Source organism: Lonchura striata, chromosome 19 (genome assembly GCF_046129695.1).
Source record: "Lonchura striata isolate bLonStr1 chromosome 19, bLonStr1.mat, whole genome shotgun sequence".
Classification (NCBI taxonomy): Eukaryota; Metazoa; Chordata; class Aves; order Passeriformes; family Estrildidae; genus Lonchura; species Lonchura striata.
The window spans coordinates 6537126-6557784 of NC_134621.1; the positions used below are offsets into that span (position 1 = coordinate 6537126).

Here is a 20659-nt window from a genome sequence, read left to right on the forward strand (position 1 = left end):
CAATGTGCAAATACTAATGAAATAATCTCAGTAAGCAGTCAGACTCTCCAAAGGTCAACAGCAACACAGCGGAGAACTTCAGCATTTAAGTTATTAACAATTCTGTCTTGAAGGATTCTGGCAGCCTCTGTGCTCTAAGTTAAGGGTTTTAAAAAAATAATCAAGATTTGATGACTGAACAGTCAGGGTCTCTACATCTCTATTTTTGTGACTCTTCAGCAAAGATATTGTCTTGTTCCTTTGGGAGCTACCAATCCAATTCCTAACTATTTAGAACCAGAACCAAAAGCAAGTAGGAAAGTGGACTGTCATCAATGCTCTTTCTCATTTGTTTCTGGCAAAGTACAATATGGAACACCCAATCTCAGTGCTATCTTCCATTACCTGCATTCTCTCTATTAATCTGTCTCTTGTTGTTTTATCTATTTCTCCACTCTTCTACTCCAACCTTCACAACCAAATATTCTTCATTTCTCAGTAAGGGGGATCCCTCACTGATCTCCCCATGTCCTCCTTCTCTCCTAACTCAGAACTGAGGATTGGGTTGCAAGCAATGACAGACAAGGGTGAGGAGAAAATTATGCTCAGGAATGAAAGTCAGTGACCTCAAACTGCCCAAGCTTTGAAATACCTTAGGTGAAAGTCACTTGCTGCCTCACAGTCCAATTTTGGTAGAGTCAAAGTTAGTGGTGACAACTTCAGTGATTTTATTGGGATCAGAAGCAAGACTCCTGGAAGAATTAAGCACAGCTTAAATATTTCAGTTACTCAGTGAAGCACCTTCAATTCTGATTTTTACTATTTGAAATTATGGAGCACTGATACATTTCCTATGCTGCACCTTTAGGAAACAGGATCAATCCTGCTGTGGTACTGACAAAAACCTCATCACTGGCATATCAATAATTAACAATTAATATCAACTAATTCTGTATTAATCCTGCTTAGGGACACAATTTCTATTAACTGTTCATGAAGGAACACTTTATTCCACTCTTTACTATCCCATTCTTCATTTTATCAATGCTGGGGACCTAAAAAAAAATCTCGTTTTCTTGTTGCTACTTTAGATGGCTCCTTCATATTGCAAATCTCCCTGACTATATTGTAAATTGCCAGGAAAAAATGTGCATATAAGGTAGACAATCCTCTTGTCTATGCTCAGAAATTTTACTGGAGAGATTTAGATTGGTTTAATTGGATTCACTTCAGCATCTTCCAAATAAACAAACTAAATTAATACAAACCAGGCTAAATTCATCCTAGGCCTGCCTATTTTGTAGGCCTTTATTGAAAGTGGTATTTAATTAAAAATATCTTTTTGTTCAGCCTTTGCTTTCAGAACATTAGAAAACAGAAAAACATAAACAACAAATGCAGAATTCTATGATAGATTACTTGATTTTTACTCCTTGCTATGCGTAGTTCAAACACAGAAGGGTTGTTTTTGTTCTGTAAAAATGGCAGGGGTAGATTTCATTCCCACTTTATGCACTACTACATTTGAGCTTCCTTATCCCTAATACAGGTCAGCTATTAAATGAATGTGAACTAAATCCTACCTCTCCATGAACCATGGAATCAACAATAACTTAACCTTTCTGATCCAGCACTTTTAGTAAAGAAAAGAAAAGCTTCAGAGAAACAAGAAGGGAGCACCAAGTTTCTGGTTATACTGATGTGTTTGGGATTTCCAGTCAGACCCCATTAGCTGCAAATCAGAGCAAACAAGAAGACAAAATGAGAATTCTTATCTGCTAGCTGGGTTTCTGCATCTCTCCCCATCAATTTAGAAACATATTGAAAGTGAATTCCACACTGGCATGAAGCCCTTTTGACTCACTCAGCAGAGTGAGCCTCTTCAGCAAAGACACATCCAGGGTCAGACAGCCTCAATGGAACATCTCTGTATTTCATCTCTTCAAAGTGTCACAACTGGGGACAGAACAGCAAGAAGAGCTCAGCATTACAAAGAAAGTGACCTCAAGGCAACAGAAAAGCAGCTCAGGTGACATGGAAATGGAGGTGGGCCACTAAAAGCTACAGATATATAGGTTTTATGTCCAGCATGAAGTCATTTAGGTAAAAAGGAAGAGCTGTTGACTATGACACTACCAAAGCACAAATACAGCAAGTATGGAAGAAACAAAGACATTTTACTCAATCTGTGAGAATTTGCTTTTGTTCTTTTATCAGTCTCAAAAGAGGGTTTTTTAAAAAGATGTCTATGATGAGTTTAACAATCCCTTTTACAGAATTGCTTAGTTATAAGTGGCAGTATAGATCTCAAACCACATTTAGGGGCTCAATATTTCTGCATTGTTGAAGACAATTAGACAAGGTGTTTAAAATGACATGTTAATATCCCAATGAAAAAAGAACTAGAAAAGGCTTTCTCAGAAAGGGCTGATTTGAGAGCAGATTCACTACTAGTGGCCACTAGGAGAATGTAAATTCATTTGAGATGCAGAAGGAAAAACGAGGGAAATGGATATACATACCTGGCTAAGTTAGAATCCTTTCACCAATATATTTATAGTATTGATAGCTCCAAATCCACTGATAGTGAAAACTGTATAGGAATAGCACAGTAAGTTCCAGGCTTCTAAGCAATCACTACAGTAACATAATCTGTTTCCCAACATCTTTGCAGTCCTTGGAGAGGTGTAGATGCAGATTTAATGAGCAATGCCTACCATCTGTTAATACTGCCTCTAAGAGCAACTGAGAAAAAAAGCCAGGAATACCAAAAGTGCACGAGATGGCAGAAGCTTCAGAAAAATGGACCATCGATAATCAGGTTTTCTATGTATGACTGCTATAAAAACAAATCCCCAAAAATGAGCAGACTGTATTTTTATTTTGCAAGAGTTACAATATTTAAGTCAGCCTTGAACCTGGATTTAACCAGGCAATAAACATTCAGGTTAACAAAGCTAGTGAGCACATCAAGCTCACCAAAATGCCCGGAAAAATACCACATCTCAGGACCTGAACCTGCAGGATCCAAGCTCTGGGCTCACTCCCTTGTTCATGAACTAGAACAGCTTTTTTGAGTTATGCTGATTAACATAAAGTATAGCCTATACAAGAAAGTAAGACAATATTTTCTCATAGCTGATAGGACAAAAACTTCATTTTCTTCATCCAATAATACACATTTCAATCTTTTATTATTAATTTCTTTATCAAGAAAGCTTGCCAGAAATTCATTTAAATGCTTTGGGTTTACTTCCATGGTCCCAGTTTTATCTGAACACAATATTGAATCTGGAGGGAAAGACATAACTGGAGGTCCATAGTTTGCATGATGAGGTATCTTTGGCCTACTTTATCCTACAAAGCTTTGTGACAAGAACAGATGTAAAAGCGCCTTGCAGTCCTTAATCAAGACATACTATTATCTGAGTTAACCAGAAGGCAAAAGAATAAGCCAAGTCACCAGGGCTCAGAAACAAAGATGGTTGCATGAGATAAAGGGTTTATTTTAATCCCAGGAATTCCCTGGCAGAGTTTAAGTCAATTATAGTGTTAAAGGCACATTACCTTGATGTATGCTAGTATAAAGACGTAGAATACATTCGTAGCAATTTAATAATCATCAAATTTTATTAAATATTGACCCTTTGAATCAGAAATGCATTATTTTTCAGTGATTTTAATGGGTTATTAATTTATGCAAGTTACAAAGAGAGATTCCTTCCATTTTCTAAGCACATTATGTCAAGTTAAAACGCAAAATTATACTTTATTCTGTTTCAGAATTTCTGCAGTGAAAACAAAGGCAAAAAATCCCTGCTTGTTTCATCCAGAAAGACAAGAATCAAAACTACATTCAGAGCAAGACATAATTAGGTGATAATTCAACCATGTTTCCTATTAAGGAGACAGTCACATTGAAGTTCATTTAAACACCAAACCTTATTGTTTAGAGATAGACTAACATTATTTATTCAATCAAAACAAAAATAAAACACCCCATCTGTATGTCATAGAGACATTGTGTATACCCACATCACTCTGGCAGGCAGCAGGTATTCAGCCCCTTTCATCAAAGGAAATAATTTTTGAAAGATTGTATTTTGTATTTTTCTAGAGCTCAAAATAAAATTCTTCTTTAATTTGACTTTTAGTATGGGGCATGGCACCAAGCTGCAAACACAAGAAAGCCAAAAAAATTCCAATTCACAGTTTTTCATATAGAGGTGGTAAATAGCGCCCAAAACACACACACAAGGTGCTCCATCCTTCTCCTTGCCCCATGTAAAGACATTCCTATAGATTAAATGCCCCCCAAACTCTCCCAGCCACAACCACAGTCTGGTTTCTTCCACAGCCTATTCCCTCTGCCCTAACTTTTGTCTCACCTGTACTGATGAAGACCTATTAAAACTCTTATTTACAGACCCCTGCTGAAACCCCAAACCACTGCTCTGTAGTGTCCAAAATTACCTCATGTCTCAGTAGACAGATTACTCATTTCATTATTTTCTTCCTCTGTGTTTTTGAGGTTTTTAAAATTTGTACATTGTTTTTTACCTGGAGATTTTTTTTTTTTTTTTTTATACCTGCACAGAAATTAAGTACTGAAAATAAGTCCAGACATTCTGTCTCATTGTGGTAGATCTCTGCGAAAAGCTGTGGGCCCTGACACTCCAAATACTCTGCTAGTTAAGAAAAAGGTAATTTGCAAAAGCTTGAACATCCATTTTGACTTTGGCCACATCCTCAAATGTCAGTAAAACCCACCTGGGGTGACAACCACCCCTGTTAATGGCAGACAGACTGGAAGGACATAGGGGCTGTTTTAACAGTTAGGGAGAGTTGTACCACAAAGTAAAAACAACAGTTAATTTCTGTACTTCTTATTTTAGCTTCTACTGTCAGCTCATATCTAAACAATGCAACACTTTCTTCATCCACATTTATTAGAAATGGTACACACCCTCAGTGTGCTATAGAATAGGGGAAATAAAAAAGCATAAAGTTCACTTCCATTCAAGAACAGCCAAGATCAGCCTCAAAAAGCAATAAATAATAAGATACTGCTAACACCAAACATGAAGAAAGACAGTTAAAACCGTTACAAATCCATATCTCTCAGTTACTTAACAATCTGTAGGTTCAGTCAATTTAAAAGATCCAGGAACAGGGGTTTAGTGGATTAGTAACAACAGACCATTAATCTCTGCAGCCTCAATTTTAATCCAGAAATAACCAAAGTGATTGAAAATCATTCTGACACGTGACTGTAAAGCTCCTGAGTACGGTCCTCTCCCATACCTTAATCCCCACTGCAGAGGTCATGGCACCTTTCTAATGGCACTATTTACCCAGGGACCTCTGCTTCATGTTTAACTAAACTCTAGGCCAACATTTATGGCTGAGTAATTCCTCTGCACACTACCTCCCTGAATTAACAGCTGATTTTAAAGATTTTATTTTGCATTTCATTTCAGCCTGTATTAGCAAAGCTTTCTTTCTTTCCTGGAAAAATGTCCAAAACAAAGGTGTCAAAAACAAATATTCATTTTCTACATAAGATTTTAAATAACATGTAGGAATTGATGACTGTCATCCTAGGCAAATGCCAGGAGATTATTTCTGTACAGTTTATATAATATCAGGAGAAGTTACATACAAAAAACTTGAATTTTAAAAATAATGTACTAGTATTAAATAGAAGAATGCATTATTTCAAAGATATTAACTTCTGGAGTATTCAGTGACTAGAATAAATTCTTAAATGACCAGCAATGTGATGATATTAAGCAATCCAGACACATTTCAGCATTTAGTCCTCCACAACAGTTATCAGCATATCAGTAAAGAAGCCATTGAAAGAGACACATTGCAAAAAGGATTTGAATTCAGCTGTTGCTTCCTGTGGCTTGAAGTCTGAGCCACAGGTTCCTTTACAGAAGCATTAAAAGAAAGATGCTGACTACCTTGTAATCAGAAACACTCTTTTATTACTGCAGAGTAAATAAATATTTAAAAACATAAAAACACAGCAGACACAGAAGGTCCCAGTTACATAGAGCAGGGTACTAAAAAAGGGAGAGTTCTGGGAGTTACTTGCTGCTGTTTTTGAAGCTTTAAGTAGCACCAAAGTAGGACAAGGACTGGAGGAGATAAAGGAGAAAGTCTGCAAGCTGTGTGCCCTTTGGTAGATATAATCCAAATACATAAATATGATGTCAATGCATTGCAGAGACACCCGGCTGTTTTTAGAAATAGTACAAAACTTTTTTGTGTGTGGTAGAAATGAATTCATACTACTATAAATGAGCCTTACCTCATTTAAAATGTTAAGGAATTTTTCTGCTGACACAGCCTGAATATGCCACCAGCAGTGGAGAGGACGTGTTTGCCTTGCTTGGTCCCAACACAGAGCAACAGATCCTCAAATATTCTGTTTTTCCACCCCAAAGAGTTTTCTCTCAGTCGGACTAAACTCTGCTTATCCAACCTAAAACCTTCCAGCTGCTTGCACAGAACTAGCATGAAGTGTCCCAACCATCTCTGCAGGCACCACCTGGTCCAAAGGTGAGTCCCCACTCCATTGAACGTCCTCTTTATATCAGGACTTGAGGTCAAATCAAGAGAAAATTAGTATTTGTGCTGGGAAGAAAGTGGAACAGAAACTCACATATAAAAAGCATTGCATATTGTAATTTCAGTTTTTAGTCTTCTGGTTGTGTTTACTATTGTGGAAGATGGTGTTTGTTTCTTTCAGGGCACCCATACAGTGAAAATTAGCAAAATACAATCTACTTTATATGAAATCTGCATGTACAGTTTCTTTTGCCGTGTTCATCACCCTAGAAAAGCCTGCATATTTGCCTTACCACATAAAGAACTGGGTAAAGATTATTTTACCCAGATAAAAACCTGTTTTCTATACAACTGTATAATTTAAAGAGAGATTATGAAAACTTTCACTCATCTTAGCTGGATTTTTCCTAAGATTTTGTATTATTCATGTATTATACCACTGCTACTCTTTGCTCCAGCAAAGCACTTCAGCACATCCTTAATCTAAGTTGTTTTATACAATTACATGTTAGGACTCTGATTCAGCAGAACACTTAAACATATCTTTAAAGTTTTGCATTTTGCTGAATCTGGCTGTTATATATCAAAATAAAATGTAAAGAGGATGACTCAGTTTTTAGCTTTTATACTTACGCTACCTAATAAAATAAATCATATTATTTATTACTGTATTTTTCATCCTGTCTCACAGTGAGCTAAATACCTGTGACTCAAGAGCAAAGGCACAATTACAGACTGGCAAAGATGAATTGTTAACTTGGAGAGAGTGCTAGGGGGGCTACTGAAGATTAAAATTATGCATCTGCAGATAACTTGAAATTCCAATTGGAATTACTGCCACACAGTACCCTCAGAATTGTCTGGGCAAGCAAGAGGAGAGCGGAGTCCTTATAGATTTCTTTGTTTTCTAGCAGGTACAAAAAACAGTATGACAGTAAGATAATGCTTATAAATATAAATGTGAACAAAAAAATACCCCAGAACACCACAAATGTTGAATTCAGGTGATTATAATGCAAAATAAAATATGGGAGGAGTTTAGACATGATGGACAAAATGCCCTGGGGTGAGGTTTCACCCGCAAAACAAATTCACATTTGTGTTCACAGTGTATCCAAGAATTCCAGCAGTACCGAAAGGAACCTGTTGGGCTGCTGAGAGCAAATTTCAGAGAGAAAATTTAGGACCAAAATCTATGGTGCCCTTTACTGTGTGTTGTCACCTACACCCACATTGAGGGGATGTGAAACACGAGGCATCAAAGTGCTGCATTTGGAGAAACCCACTCGTTACTCACAGCCCAAATAGAACCAGAAAAAGGCCAACTGAGTGAATCTTAGTAATTTAAACAGAATTTAAATAACATGCATTTATGGAGGAACCTTGTCTGGATCTGAATTTTTCCTTAATATCATGCTAACTCCTGGAAACCAATTTAATTCTAATTGATTTAATTCTTATGCATACCATAACTGTATCTCACTGCAAGTAGGATGAGGAGAAAAAACACCTTGTAATAGAAAGGCAAAGAGAGAAGAAGGATGCAGGTCATGAGGGACACACCAGGGCCTGCACTCACTGAGGGGATCCAGCCCCACACCCTGACCAAAAACACATTTCTGCTTGTGTTACAAGGCAGAAATAAGAGTGAAAATGGACTGCAGCTACTCGAAGTCTTGCTGACTGAGTTTCCACATGACATTTTACCTCAGCTTCTCAATCTGTGAAAGCGTGGCCAACACTGTGTATTCCCCGCAAACTGCTCCAAGTTCTGACACCAAAATTCTTTTTATATGTGTTTTTTTTTTAATTGAAATGTAATGCAAAGCTCTTTCATTCATTCATTTTCTTAGAAAAATCAAGACAAGCAGTCCCATTCAGAGAACTGTCCTGTCAGTAAATGGTTACACATGCCCCAGCAGTAGGAGTGAAACCTGCATAGGGTCAGTAAAAATCCTTCCCTTTCCAGCAGTGGTGACGATCAAAGGGTCACTCAAACACCTTTCCCTTCCAGCAGCAGTGCTTCCCTTCCAAAATTGCCACTTCCCACGTGGGAAATAGCAGGCATCAACTCCAAGCCTTGTGGCATTCCAGTGATGTAGAAACAATCAGCTCGTTCTGCATAAAATTTCACTCCCAGGAACACTACTGAAGTACTGTGATCCTTTTTTACCAGCAGGTATAAATTTGCAGCACTATTTTTTCCTGAAGTTTCTTTACTCTGCCATGATGGCAAATGCAAGTTAATGCTCTTCCTAGCAGCATGAGAATGTGATATTGCCAAATAAACTTCAGCTGTGGCAGCAGGAACTCTTCCCAACCTGCTCCCTCTGCTTCCCAAACACCATCCCACTGGGAATGTAGGGTTTGCTGGAGGACATAGTCACTTCAAACACTTGTTTTTCATGGTCACACATACAAAAGATCCTCCACTGGCACTCATTATCTTTTTCTTTTAGCATTAATAATCCATAGGAGTCCTGCTGGCAAAGCAAAAAAATCCTCTTAGGATTATTCCTGAAGCAGAACAGGGCTGTATAGTAGTTAACAGCAGGAAGGAACTTAAAATTGGAAACAACCCACAAAAATGACAAGAGGATGATTTTTCAGAAACCACATTTCCCTCTAAATTTATCTACTCAAATGCTATTTCCAAAACATAGAGATGTCAATGCATTTAGAGGGAAAAAAAAAAGGATAACATTGCTTAGCTGCCTCCTCCATGCATGTGCTTAGAAGCTCCTTTGGTTGAGTCAGTGCACGATTCTTCCCATTCTATACTTAAAGTTTGACCAAGTTAAGGACTAATGATAAAGGGAGAGAAAAAGACTGAATGTTTATTTTATTATTTTTCTAAAAGTTACATCCTAATTAGTAATTTGTGGCTTACAGCTGGCTGTGGTATTTTTCTGGCAACAATATCAGAAAAGTTAAAAGCTGTGGGGCATTTAAATTTAATGCTATTTTTACTACAGAAATACAAATGCTACAGATTCATGAATTCAAAACAGGAATGTTTTCATGTGGAAACATACGTCTGGCAATGAAAGTATTTATTTAATTTAGTTCTGACCACTGATTTCAGAATGCAATGTATGTGGAAACTGATCACCTTCCATTTTCCAAGATGAGTTAAAGTAAATTAAATATTTTAGGGCTGTGATCCTGAAGGGCTTTACCTGGCAGCCTACAGGAGCACAGACACCTGCCATCTAAAGCTTTTCTCATCGTTGACAGTTCAATTTTTGCAATTTTTAAGGCCCAAGTCCCAGTTACCCCAAAGCCCTTTACAACATTTTTGGGAGTTACAAGGACTTTTAGGGTGGGTGCAAATATAGGTTACCTTTACCTCAACTGTCACCTGCTAAGCACTACATGATAAAATTTTGCCATATTGGCAAATTGGAAGTTTGCATTTATGAATACCCATGTGCACGTGCATGAATGAGGCACTACATCATCAGAAAGGCACTACACAGGATATAGGTCTACCATGTCTCAGCCCTCTATTTTCATTATAATAATAACTTGCTATTTTATCTCCAAGAAATTCCATTAAAAGACCCTTGGCAGCTTTTTAACTATCAATGGTTAAAGCCAGCAATAAAATACTCTATTGCTTTGAATTCAACTGTAAATCGGTTTGGCTGTAAAGCCTCCCCTCTCTCAAATGCCAGATTATTATCCTTTAAAAAAAATTATTTCCCATTTATTTACTAATAATGTTTCAATTCATTTACCACAGTGCAATTTTTTTTGCTAACTGTACTTTCTGATTACATTACAATGGAAATGCAGTCCCACTGCACAGTGCTGCCTTTAAACAAGTCAATTACAATTTGATCCCTATTTCCTATTCCTCCCAATATGGTGTGCAGTAAAGATAAAAGCAAGGCAGAAGCAAAATAACACTTAACACAGTATTTCAGTATTGTCCATAACTGACTGTTATCTAGTTTTGTCTGCTGCTTGAGCTGGTAATGAGATAATGATGGAACAGTTTTATATAGTTCTCTATCAACAGCCCAGATGGGCCAATCATCCCCTTCAGTCTTTGCCATGTTTAGCCATAAACAATCAGCAACTATGAAAACAGCAACTTCCTCCTCAGCTGAATTACCACCTTTCAACCAAGAAAGTGATACTTTGACCAACAGCAACAGAGATAAAAACAATCTTTTAGAGAAAGCAAGAATTCCTTGTTCATTCATATGCAAGGAATATTCAAAATGCAAATGCAAACCCATTTCAATCCTTGCTATATTTAAAATCTAGCTGCTGTAGAATTAAAAACGGAGAACTTTCAAAAAATGTCAAGGGCAAAACTTCTTGATAGCCTCAGTTGCATTTTAAAGAACACCCTTAAATTCAGAGTGCTTAATTTGAGTGGGGTTTGAGTCCTTGTTTTAATAATTTTGTCTTGGAGGCTTGGTATCTAGTTCAATTGGATTACAATGAACAAAGTGAAGAGGTTTGAAAACTGGGTACCTACATCACTGACATTTAGAAAAGAATAGCAGCAATAACCAGTTTCTTTCCACCAGTTTATTGGATGGAAAATAGCTCAGCATAATATGTGCAAAAAGTATTCATAAACCTTCCCTTCTACTACCTTAACATAGGCACTAAAGTGCTGGAACAGCACACATATTTTTAGCTTATCTGGTCACGCTCTAGTTGTAAAACTAACAATGAAAATAAATAAAATTATAAAATATACAAGCTATGCAAAAAAAAAAGTAAAAGGTAAAAGCAGACATTTACAAAAGACTACAAAGGCTATTTCCATAGAATTTTCAAGCAGAAACATCTTTAGACCTTTTAAGAAGGTGGAAAAAAATTACTAAAGTGAGAAAGCATTCCAGAGCTGAAGAACTGAGAGTCTCTGTATCAAAGCTATGGTCCCTCCATTCTGTGAATGTGAGCAGACAGACTGAATCCACATGAATTTTTCAATAACATCTACTAACTCCACGCAGGCATGAAGGTTTGCCCACAGATATGAGGCTCTGGAGTTGGTATTAAAGCAGGAAAAAATACTGTAATGGGTAAAATTCTAACCAGAATTTTTTAAAAGTTACCAGAAACCCTCTATATGTTACACCTTCCTATATGCCTAGTGCCCGCTTTGATATATATATATATATATATATGCATGCTGTGAATAATTCCTTCCCCTAGAATATTACATATCTTACTTTAAAAAGTGACAGAAAAAGCTATTTCTGTGACACTAAATGAGGATAATTAACACAGTTTCAACATTTTTGTCCTAACATAATGAACCATTCACTGTTCTAATGTTGGACATTAGAGCTTTGATATTCTTCTCGTCTACAAGAGTACTTCTGTTTGAATTATCTCAGATTGTGTGACGCTATGAAAAGAAGTTATCAGACCTTACAGACCATGTAATCCCAGTTCTGGCATAATTTAGAGTTCCTATAGGGCATCTCTGGTTTATGCCAGGTAATAAGAGCTCAGAGATTGCAGAAGCTGCAAGACAGAAAATCAAGCACGAATGTACTCCAAATCCAGCTCTAGTCCTCAGTGCCAGAGATGCCATATCAGATGCTCAATACATAGTGAAATTCCTGGACAGATGAGGAGGTTTTTACACCATCTCAGTTGTTCACCATACAGGATTTATGGCACTTGTGTGTTGCCAAATAGGCCACAGAAGTTGCAACTTAAAAGGGATTTGGCCCCATGTGCCCTGACAATATGGCAAAGGATGAAATACTTCCAAATAACAGACAGCTTTCATAAGCCAAACCAATAAGAGATAGTAAATCAATTCACAGGAAGGCACAAATATGTTGACCATGCATGTTTTAGAAATAATTTTCTTGATGCATTAACAGAAAAATGTACATGGAAACCTTCTTAATCAATACTTAAAACAACTTCATTTTCTTATTTAATACAAGAATCCAGCAAAGTTTTGAAAACAACTTACTAGCTTTTTTTTTTTCTTGAAATCAATTGTTAATATTTAAATTCACAAAAAATCTTCCTTAAGGTTCATACAAATGATTGTGTAAGCAGAGGTGACAGCCACCGAAGAACACTGATGCTAATTCATATTCAGTGGTATTATTACTCAGGAAGGAAATTCTGGACATCATACAGCAACTACTATTTTCTTTGTATGAAAACAATTTAATTCCTGTGCCAGGAGTATCTGCATCTTCAAAGGAAGAACATCTAGTGAGGGCTTATTCCAGCATTCTGTCTGCAGGACATCTTCACTTCCTCTGCTCTGTGCTCCTTCGATGCTGAACACTATCATTAAAAGGACAAAACCTCAAAAGTCATAACAAAAATAATGACTTTTTCTCAGAAACTACAACTCAAAGGACTTAATATGACTTTGAAGGAAAGCAAGGGCTTTCTGTCTGAAGGACAGAAATGGTTTTTGTGGTCCTTCAGCCTGTTTGCATTTCTCATTTGCATCTGCAGAAACAAGCAATTCCAAGTAGCAAAAGCCTTAATTCAGTATGGCAAGAAAATAAAAATATTCTGTTCCCAAAGTTCACAGACAATTTATTTCCCAAACACATGGAAGAGCCAGTAATGAAAAAAAAAAAACCCCACAATTTCTAAATCTCAGTATCATTTCTTCCAAAACAGTCAATCTCTCACACACACAAGTAACTGATTTATAAATATATATATACACCTCTTTTTAATAGATTAAATTACTTTCCATATACTAAGTCTCCAAGAAATTAATGACACCAAAAAGTCAACTGTATACCGTCATCATTACTTATTTTAAATAAAAAACCAGCACAAGTGCTACATTCAGCATAATTTATACTTAAATATTATATAAATATACAGCAAAATACATAACACTGAACCTGTGTTTAATAAGTTTATTAATAATGATTAAAAACTTAATAGTGTTCAATTCAGTGAATGACATTATCCCTTTGAAGAGCAGCCCCTAATAGGTCCTAATCCAAATAACCACAGGAATTAGCAGGAGAAAGATCACAGGTTTAAATAGACACTAATTCAAGCATTTGCTAATGTTCAGGAAAGATCCATGTACAGCAGACCTGTCTTGAGTCTTCACTGCTGAAACAGCTGAATGAATAAGAAAGGGAAAAAAAATAGAAAATACTGCCACACTCCTCAATTCACATTCCAGTAATTTGCAACACTACTGCTCAACTAGTGGGTTTTTAAAGTAACATGTTGAATGAATGACCAGTGCTGAAGTGCTAAAATACATTTGCAATCCTGTGCTGAGGCAATCCCCTAACAGGCTTCATGACAGCTCCTACTTGCACAGTTATCCAGACATTCCAGCTAGATAATTTGCTACAAAACCCAGTGTAAAAAGGATAGCAGAGGCAACATACAGAGCATTAGTGCCAGTCAGATATCTACAGATCTTAATCCTTTTTACTAAGACGACAGATAGTGAGGATTCTTGAAAAAAACCAAAAACCCCCAGGAAAAAGAAGAAAGAAAACAAGGCTGAAGCATGTATACACCCTCTGTGTGGTCAAAATTATCTGAAACCACAGCTTTAACCATGAGGCAGAAGCATTTCACCATTCACTTAGTCCCTTTATTCCCTCCAAAAAAAAAAAAAAGAATAAAAAAGAGAAAAAGCAAGCAGACATGGTGTGAGTGTGCACAGTATCAGGTATTAGTGCTAGAGGGAGATGGAGAGCGATGGGAGCCCCTGCAGGACTGATCCCACTGGCTCAGGAGCCTGAGCTCCCCTGTCTGAAGAGGAAAGGAGGGCAGGAGCTCAGGGAACGCCGACAGCTAAATGCACACAACGGGACAGCTTCTTTCTGTCTCAGGATATTACTGTCACCATGGCCAGGAGAGCAATGAGCTGCAGCTTGCTATTCTCACTGTGGTACTTTAAAATGTACCTGATTTGAGGAGCACTGGACAGGTGGCACATTACACTGGGCTAAATAGCCAAGTGTGAGATTTCAATGACAAGAGGCAGCAAGTTTTGCTGTTCTAAAAAGCCAGAGAGCGATTTTTTCTGATGGTACCAATGGGCAGGAGTGGAAGGTCAGCCCGGGGTGCTGGCAGTGTCACCGGGTGCCTGGTGGCAGATGGTGCCAGTCTGCAGGGATCAAAGGAAGGCTGACGCACACCGTGGCTGACAGCGATGCTATTTGCTCGGGAATAAAGGAGCTTTGGGCTAGGTGCAGGCAGGACAAATTAACAGGGATGCTGAGCCCCCAGCGTTCCTGTGTGCCCAGCCCAGGGGCTGGAAGGGTGGATAAACTGGGAGGTGCTGCAGGAAGTGCAGCGGGGCTCCCAGCTGCCAGGGGGATGCTGCAGGTGCTACTGCCTGGGGGCTGTGGTGGGACACAGCCCAGGCCAAGCCCTGCATGGTCCCAGGAGAGTTTTGGAGCTGCCTTTCCCTACGGACATCCAGGCTGAACACTGAGATGGCCACCAGAACCCTGGATCTCCCTCCAGCAGTGCCATGCCTGTGCTGCTTCTGTTCCCATTCTGGACTTATGCAATGGCTGGAGGGCAGAGGCAGCCTGCGGGAAGTGGAGCAGTGGGAGATGCAGGCAGCCTGCACCCCCATGGGGTTCCCTGAAGTGTCCCAAACTAGAAAACTGGCCACCTGCCTCCTGCAACATAATTATTCCAGCATGACCAACAGGACAAATTAACAAGGGAGCTAGGGCTTTTGCAGTCAAAGAGAGTGTTTTCTTCAATAATAAATTATTTGAATCCTTTACGCTAGACCTAGCCATGCCTATTCATTAACTGGACAAGCTCTGGTGACAACTGAAATGACCTGACTTTCTACATATTGAAGGGAAAGCGATCTTTGCAAGCTTAAAATAAAGCTGTAAATCCCAGCCAGCACAGAGCTCCCTGAACGGGCTTTTTTTTTTAAGAAAAAAACTAATTTTCAGAGCATAGACACAATAAAGCTCATTTTAAAAGCAGAGACATTTTACTGTTATCCCTCCCTTTGCAGACACTGCACTGTGGCACCAGAACATGACAACTCCATCAATAAACCACAAACCCTTCAGGATCTGCACATCAGCCAAGTTTAAGAACTTCAAGAGATATGAAATTCTGGGATCACGGCAATGTTGCAAATTATCACAAGCAGGTACACCGGGAATTACAAGCATCTCTTTTATCAGTATACCGTATTATCTATTGCAACCAATGAATGATAATTAAGACTCACGTATTGGAATTAAGGGGGAGAGGGAAGTGATGAGAGTCAGTTTCTGTCGCAACCCACTCACAGTACATCATTCATGGATTTTTCAACTACAGTTTTGATCTGTTTAACTGTTCCCCTTGCCCCTTAATAAGGGGACACCCAAGAACCCTGTACGGTGTCTCCCCCGCTCCCTCGCCCTTTCTGTGCTTGCTGCATACCTGAAATGCAGACGATGAAATTCGCTTGCAGAAGAAAAAGCACCTCCCAAACAATTTCCATCCTCCGATTCTCATGCCAAGTGCATCCCTCGGCGAAAAAAAATAACAAAGATCAATATCGCAGTTCGAACGATCCCAGCAAATTTCCTTTCGGACTTGCAGACTGTACTCCCCAGATGTGCTGACAACACATGTCCGAGCTCTCTCTCCACACGGCTGAAGTGAGATCCCTTCCCTTCCTTCGCCCTCCAAAAAAGACCACGAAGCCAGCTGCCAACACCGGGCTCTTCCTCCTCGAGCGAGAAAAAATTCCACCAGATTTCCCAACACGACATAGACAACAAACCCAACCGATCCGATATCCGGAGAGTCTCAATTCCAGAGGCGGCCAGGCGCAAATGAACCCCAAAACTCTTGGCACGTCTCAGCGGGGCAGTGCCGGCATGCCGGGCAAGGAGGCGGCGGAGGGAGGGGGAATTCCCCCTCCTGTTGCTGCTGCTGCTGCTACGGAATGAGCGGAAAGAGATTAATCCAAGCCATCCCCGCCGCGCCCGGAGCGCGCAGCCCGGCTCCGGCCCCGCCGCAATCCCGGCGCGCCGCGGCCGCTCCGCCGCGCGACTGCAGGGGTCGGGCTTGCCCCGCGCACCGCCCCGGCCCGCGGATGCTCCGCAGCCGCCGCGGAGAGCACGGGGATGCACGGCAGCGGAGCAGCGCGAGTGGGTCTGGGGGTGCGCGTCCCAGCGCGGCGTCCGCATCAAGTGCGCACCGCCCGGCGGCTTGGCTGAGGACGCCAGTATTTTTATAAAACTTATTTAAACAAGAAGGAAAAGAGATTCAGAATTCAGACCCGAACTTCTGTCGGGTTGGCGGCGGAGGAAGGGCACACCGGGAGGTTCCCACCGAGAGTTAGCCAAGCGCCCGCGCTCTGCAGTGCGTATCTGATGGCATTCCCCGGGTACAACAGTTCTGCATCGCTCCCACTCCCGCCGCCCCCGGCCAAACCAAAAAAAAAAAAAAAAAAAGGCAGCGGAGTTTTTGGGGCAATCCCTCACTTACCCCCAATTATCCTCCTGGTTTCTATCTCTCCCAGCTCACCGGACGTGCCGCTCCAGCCTACAGTCCCAAAAACAAATCGAGGTCAAGCTGCGAGCCGCCGGCTGCCACCGCCTGCCTCCACCTCAGCTGTCGGGAAGTACCATAGCTGCCCGGAGCTCGCCCTGCTCGCCCGGACCGCGGCTCCTCCGCCACGTCCCCGGGCTGCCGCCGGTGCTGCGGGGCCGCGAGCGGCAGCCGCGGGCACGGCGGGGCTGGGGCGGCGGCGCGCACGGGCGCGGCGGGGGCGCGCTCCGCCGCGGGGGCGGTGCCTGCGCGGGCGGCGGGGCCGGGGCCGCGCCGGGGCCGCGCCGGGACCGCGCCGGGGCCGCGCCGGGCCGGGCCGGAGCGGGAGCGCGGCGAGGCGCGCCCGACCGAGCGCCCGCGGGGCGCCCGGCTCGCTCCTGCATCATTCCAGAGGATGATGCTCACTCGGGTTTAAATGTGCGGCCGGTTTGATTTTGTTCTCCCCGGCTACCCCGGGCACAAAAAAAAAATTAAAGAAAAAAAAATTAAAAAGAGGCGCACCTGGCGCGGGGAGAGCCTGGTTCCCTGGCTGCGCATGTGGGAAGTGGGCACAGCAAGGCAGCGCTGGCCCCGGGCCGCGGCGCCCGGCGAGATGCTCGGGATGTCGTGGGAGAAGGGAGGCGACGGGGGCCCAGGGCAGGTGTGAGAAGGTGCAGCCGCTTCGGCTGCGGATGCCTTCGATGATCACGACAAGGGGGAGGAAGAAAGATGCTTTGGATATCAAGCTGATCTCCCAGCTCCTGGCAGGTGTGCGGAGGTCATATTACAAACCCGCCAGCGGGGGATGCGTGCAGAATAGGTTGAAAACAGATTGGTTTGTAAACCGTTCTCAAACCTGGGCATACCTGGGGCAAACAAGGGCAGACTTGTAAAATGCACCTTTGTGTGGATCCTAGCAAAAGGAAGGTGTCTGATCTCTGAATGGGGAAGGAAACCATCTTGAAGAGAAGAAACTACAGGGCTATGTTATTTCCATACTCTCTGAGAAACGTGTGGAACTCCCAGGTTTCGAATATACCTGATGGCATTTAATTGTGGCAGATCAAGAAACCCTTGAGTGCTTCAGAGCAAATGGATGGGACAAAATCATCACTGTTTTGAAAGGAAGAAATAGACTGTAGGCACTTAATAGTCAGTGTGATGCTTGTGTTCATTTTGCTGGTTCCCAGGGTAGTGCAAGTGCTCTTTGCACTGCAGCAGTCTCTGCTGATGTTTACTCCATCTCTTCTTATGGCTCAAAAAGACACTCAGGATTCTATCAAATTAATTGCTATTATCTGCCCAGTGAGAACAGTGAGGCTGGATATGAAGCATTGTCATTCAAGGCTTATGGACAAGAATTCCCATATGTATTGATGGACTTTTGTTAAGCAGTGGGGCTGTGCAGCAGGAGGGAATCCTTTTCCTGACAGGTTTGCAGAATGCTGAGTATCATTTTAATACTTAAGTTTTAAGTATTCTATGCAATTATCTTCTTTAGGCCTTATTAAAACCCAGATTAATATCTCCTGTTCTGGGATTATAGAAGGTACGAGTGGCATGATCTATCTCTAGTCTAGATGTATGTAAGCACACCTAGGAAATGATCAGTAAAGATTTCCATTGATGTTTACTAAACTCCTTTACTCAAACAGATTAATGTTTTCCATGGATTTGCCTGTGAATTCTCTTTTGGGTTTTCCCAAATAATTTGTTACAATACCATCCCAATCTAGAACATAATAAACCCCCACAGAGACCTTGTTATTTATATTTACACAGTCATCCCTGTTCCCAAACTAGTCTCCTTGAAATTATGGCATTACCTGTGGGGAAATAAATGTCTCAAGCAAGTGAGATGACCTGTTGTAAAAGGGTGTGTTGACCACTAGGTCAGCAAAGAACTGAATTGATGATGAGAGAATGCCAGATGCTAAGGGCAAGCTCATGTTTAATTCCTACTCATGATCAGTTGGACTTTAATATAAGTTTAATGGCAGAAAAAAATTAGGTAGTTGATGTTGGCTGCTAGCAGATAGCCAAAATTCCCAAATATATTAAATTTTGTGCATGTTTTTAGTAAGCTTATCATCCTCATGCAAACCTTATAATTATTTCAGTGACTTGTGATAAATAAGTAGTTCATGACTCAGACTGAAAAATCTGTGAGGGATCAAAGGCAACTTGGAAGTTTCCTTCACCTGGAAAACATAGTAGTGAACTTGGAAACTTGAGGTCTTTTTAAATCTAGATAAATAATAATGAATTGATTCTGCTGTCATTTCCTCGCTGTGATGTGATTTGACTGGCAACGGCCTTCATGTTTGCTTTTGAAGTCATTATGCCCATATTGGCTCCTGCAACTCCCCAGGAAAACTTAGTTCAATAAAGTTGAATAGATGCCAATATGGGCCTGTTCCAAAGCCCACTGAAATCAATTGGAATATTTCTGCAGACTGAGATGATGTTTGGATCAGGCTTTCTCTGCAGAATTTGGCACAGTCTGTTTGATCCCAAGGGAAATGGTTTAATATCTTAGGGTGCATTTGAGACAGGAGCAGAACATCACTCTGCTGTGTACATTGCAGGGTCATTCCAAACAGATGAAAATTCTGGCTGCAGCACCCATTTTTTTTATTGTGGGTGTTTCCATTCAAAACTCCGTAACTCACTAAAATGAAGTGGGTTGATATTTACTGCCCTTATTTGAATTCCATTCTTATTTATACAATAGGCTAAACTTCTTAAACTTAATCTTGGCAACCTTTAAGCTGTACTGGAGTCATAGGACTGACTACTCATGTCTGGAAGTTAAAAGTGGATTCAGACAGGTTTCTGAAGCATGTTTGTGTAGTTCAGTTGTGAAGATTTTACTATATCATATTTTTGGCTGGGACTTCTGGTAGCTTAGCTAATTCAATATATATTCAATATAGCTACAAGCTGGACATCCAAGTTTCTTCAGGCCAGAGTTACAAAGAAACAGCTTTTTAGCTCTGTAAACAGAATTTGAAAGGTACTTACTAACTCCATATGCTGAAAGGTTTTTTATACCAACATAGGTGCATAGCTGCTCAGAGGAGCCAGCACTTGACTCATTTGACTCAAAATTAGTTTGGATCAGGAAAGATCAATTGTAGAAATTGTTCTGAACTGGGGAGCTCCTGAGCAAGATAGGTTCAGCTGTGGCTTCCCTGTGTCCTGGAAGAGGTTGCTGCCATTCCTCACTCCTGCTGAAGGTTCCCCCAGTCAGGTCCAGGAGTTTTCCTGTGCATTCCCTGGCTCAATGCTGTTCAAATAAGTCCCATCAGCAAGGGCCTTCCATTGAAGCTGGCTGAAGAGTCTGGCATGTTTCCAGCAGTTAGCTGGCAGAGCTGGAGCAGTTCCCACTCTTTCTTGATTTCCCCCTGTCCCAGGGGCTTCTGGCCCCATGGCAGGGGTGATGGAAGAACTTGTGAGTTTTCTGTCTGTGTCTGAGCTCAGCCCTCTTAGTCACTTGTCTCATTTTAAGCTTTTAGGTAGCCCCACTCAAATGACAAAGATGCTTAAATAACTTCTTCATTCAGAGGTTAAGAAGGTCACTATTGAAAAGCCACTGGTA

General features: G+C 40.9%; 1 protein-coding gene across 1 annotated transcript in view; it reads right to left on the reverse strand.

Moving 5' to 3' along the window:
- Positions 1 to 17263, reverse strand: part of CA10 (carbonic anhydrase 10) — a 184439-nt gene extending 167176 nt beyond the window's left edge. Inside the window, exons 1-2 of the mRNA XM_021555308.2 lie at positions 17017 to 17263; positions 15961 to 16464 (exon numbers count right to left, since the gene is read on the reverse strand). Of these exons, the coding sequence (XP_021410983.1) occupies positions 15961 to 16021 (61 nt within the window). The 5' untranslated portion in view covers positions 16022 to 16464; positions 17017 to 17263. The remainder of the gene's footprint in view (positions 1 to 15960; positions 16465 to 17016) is intronic.
- Positions 17264 to 20659: the final 3396 nt, after the last annotated feature.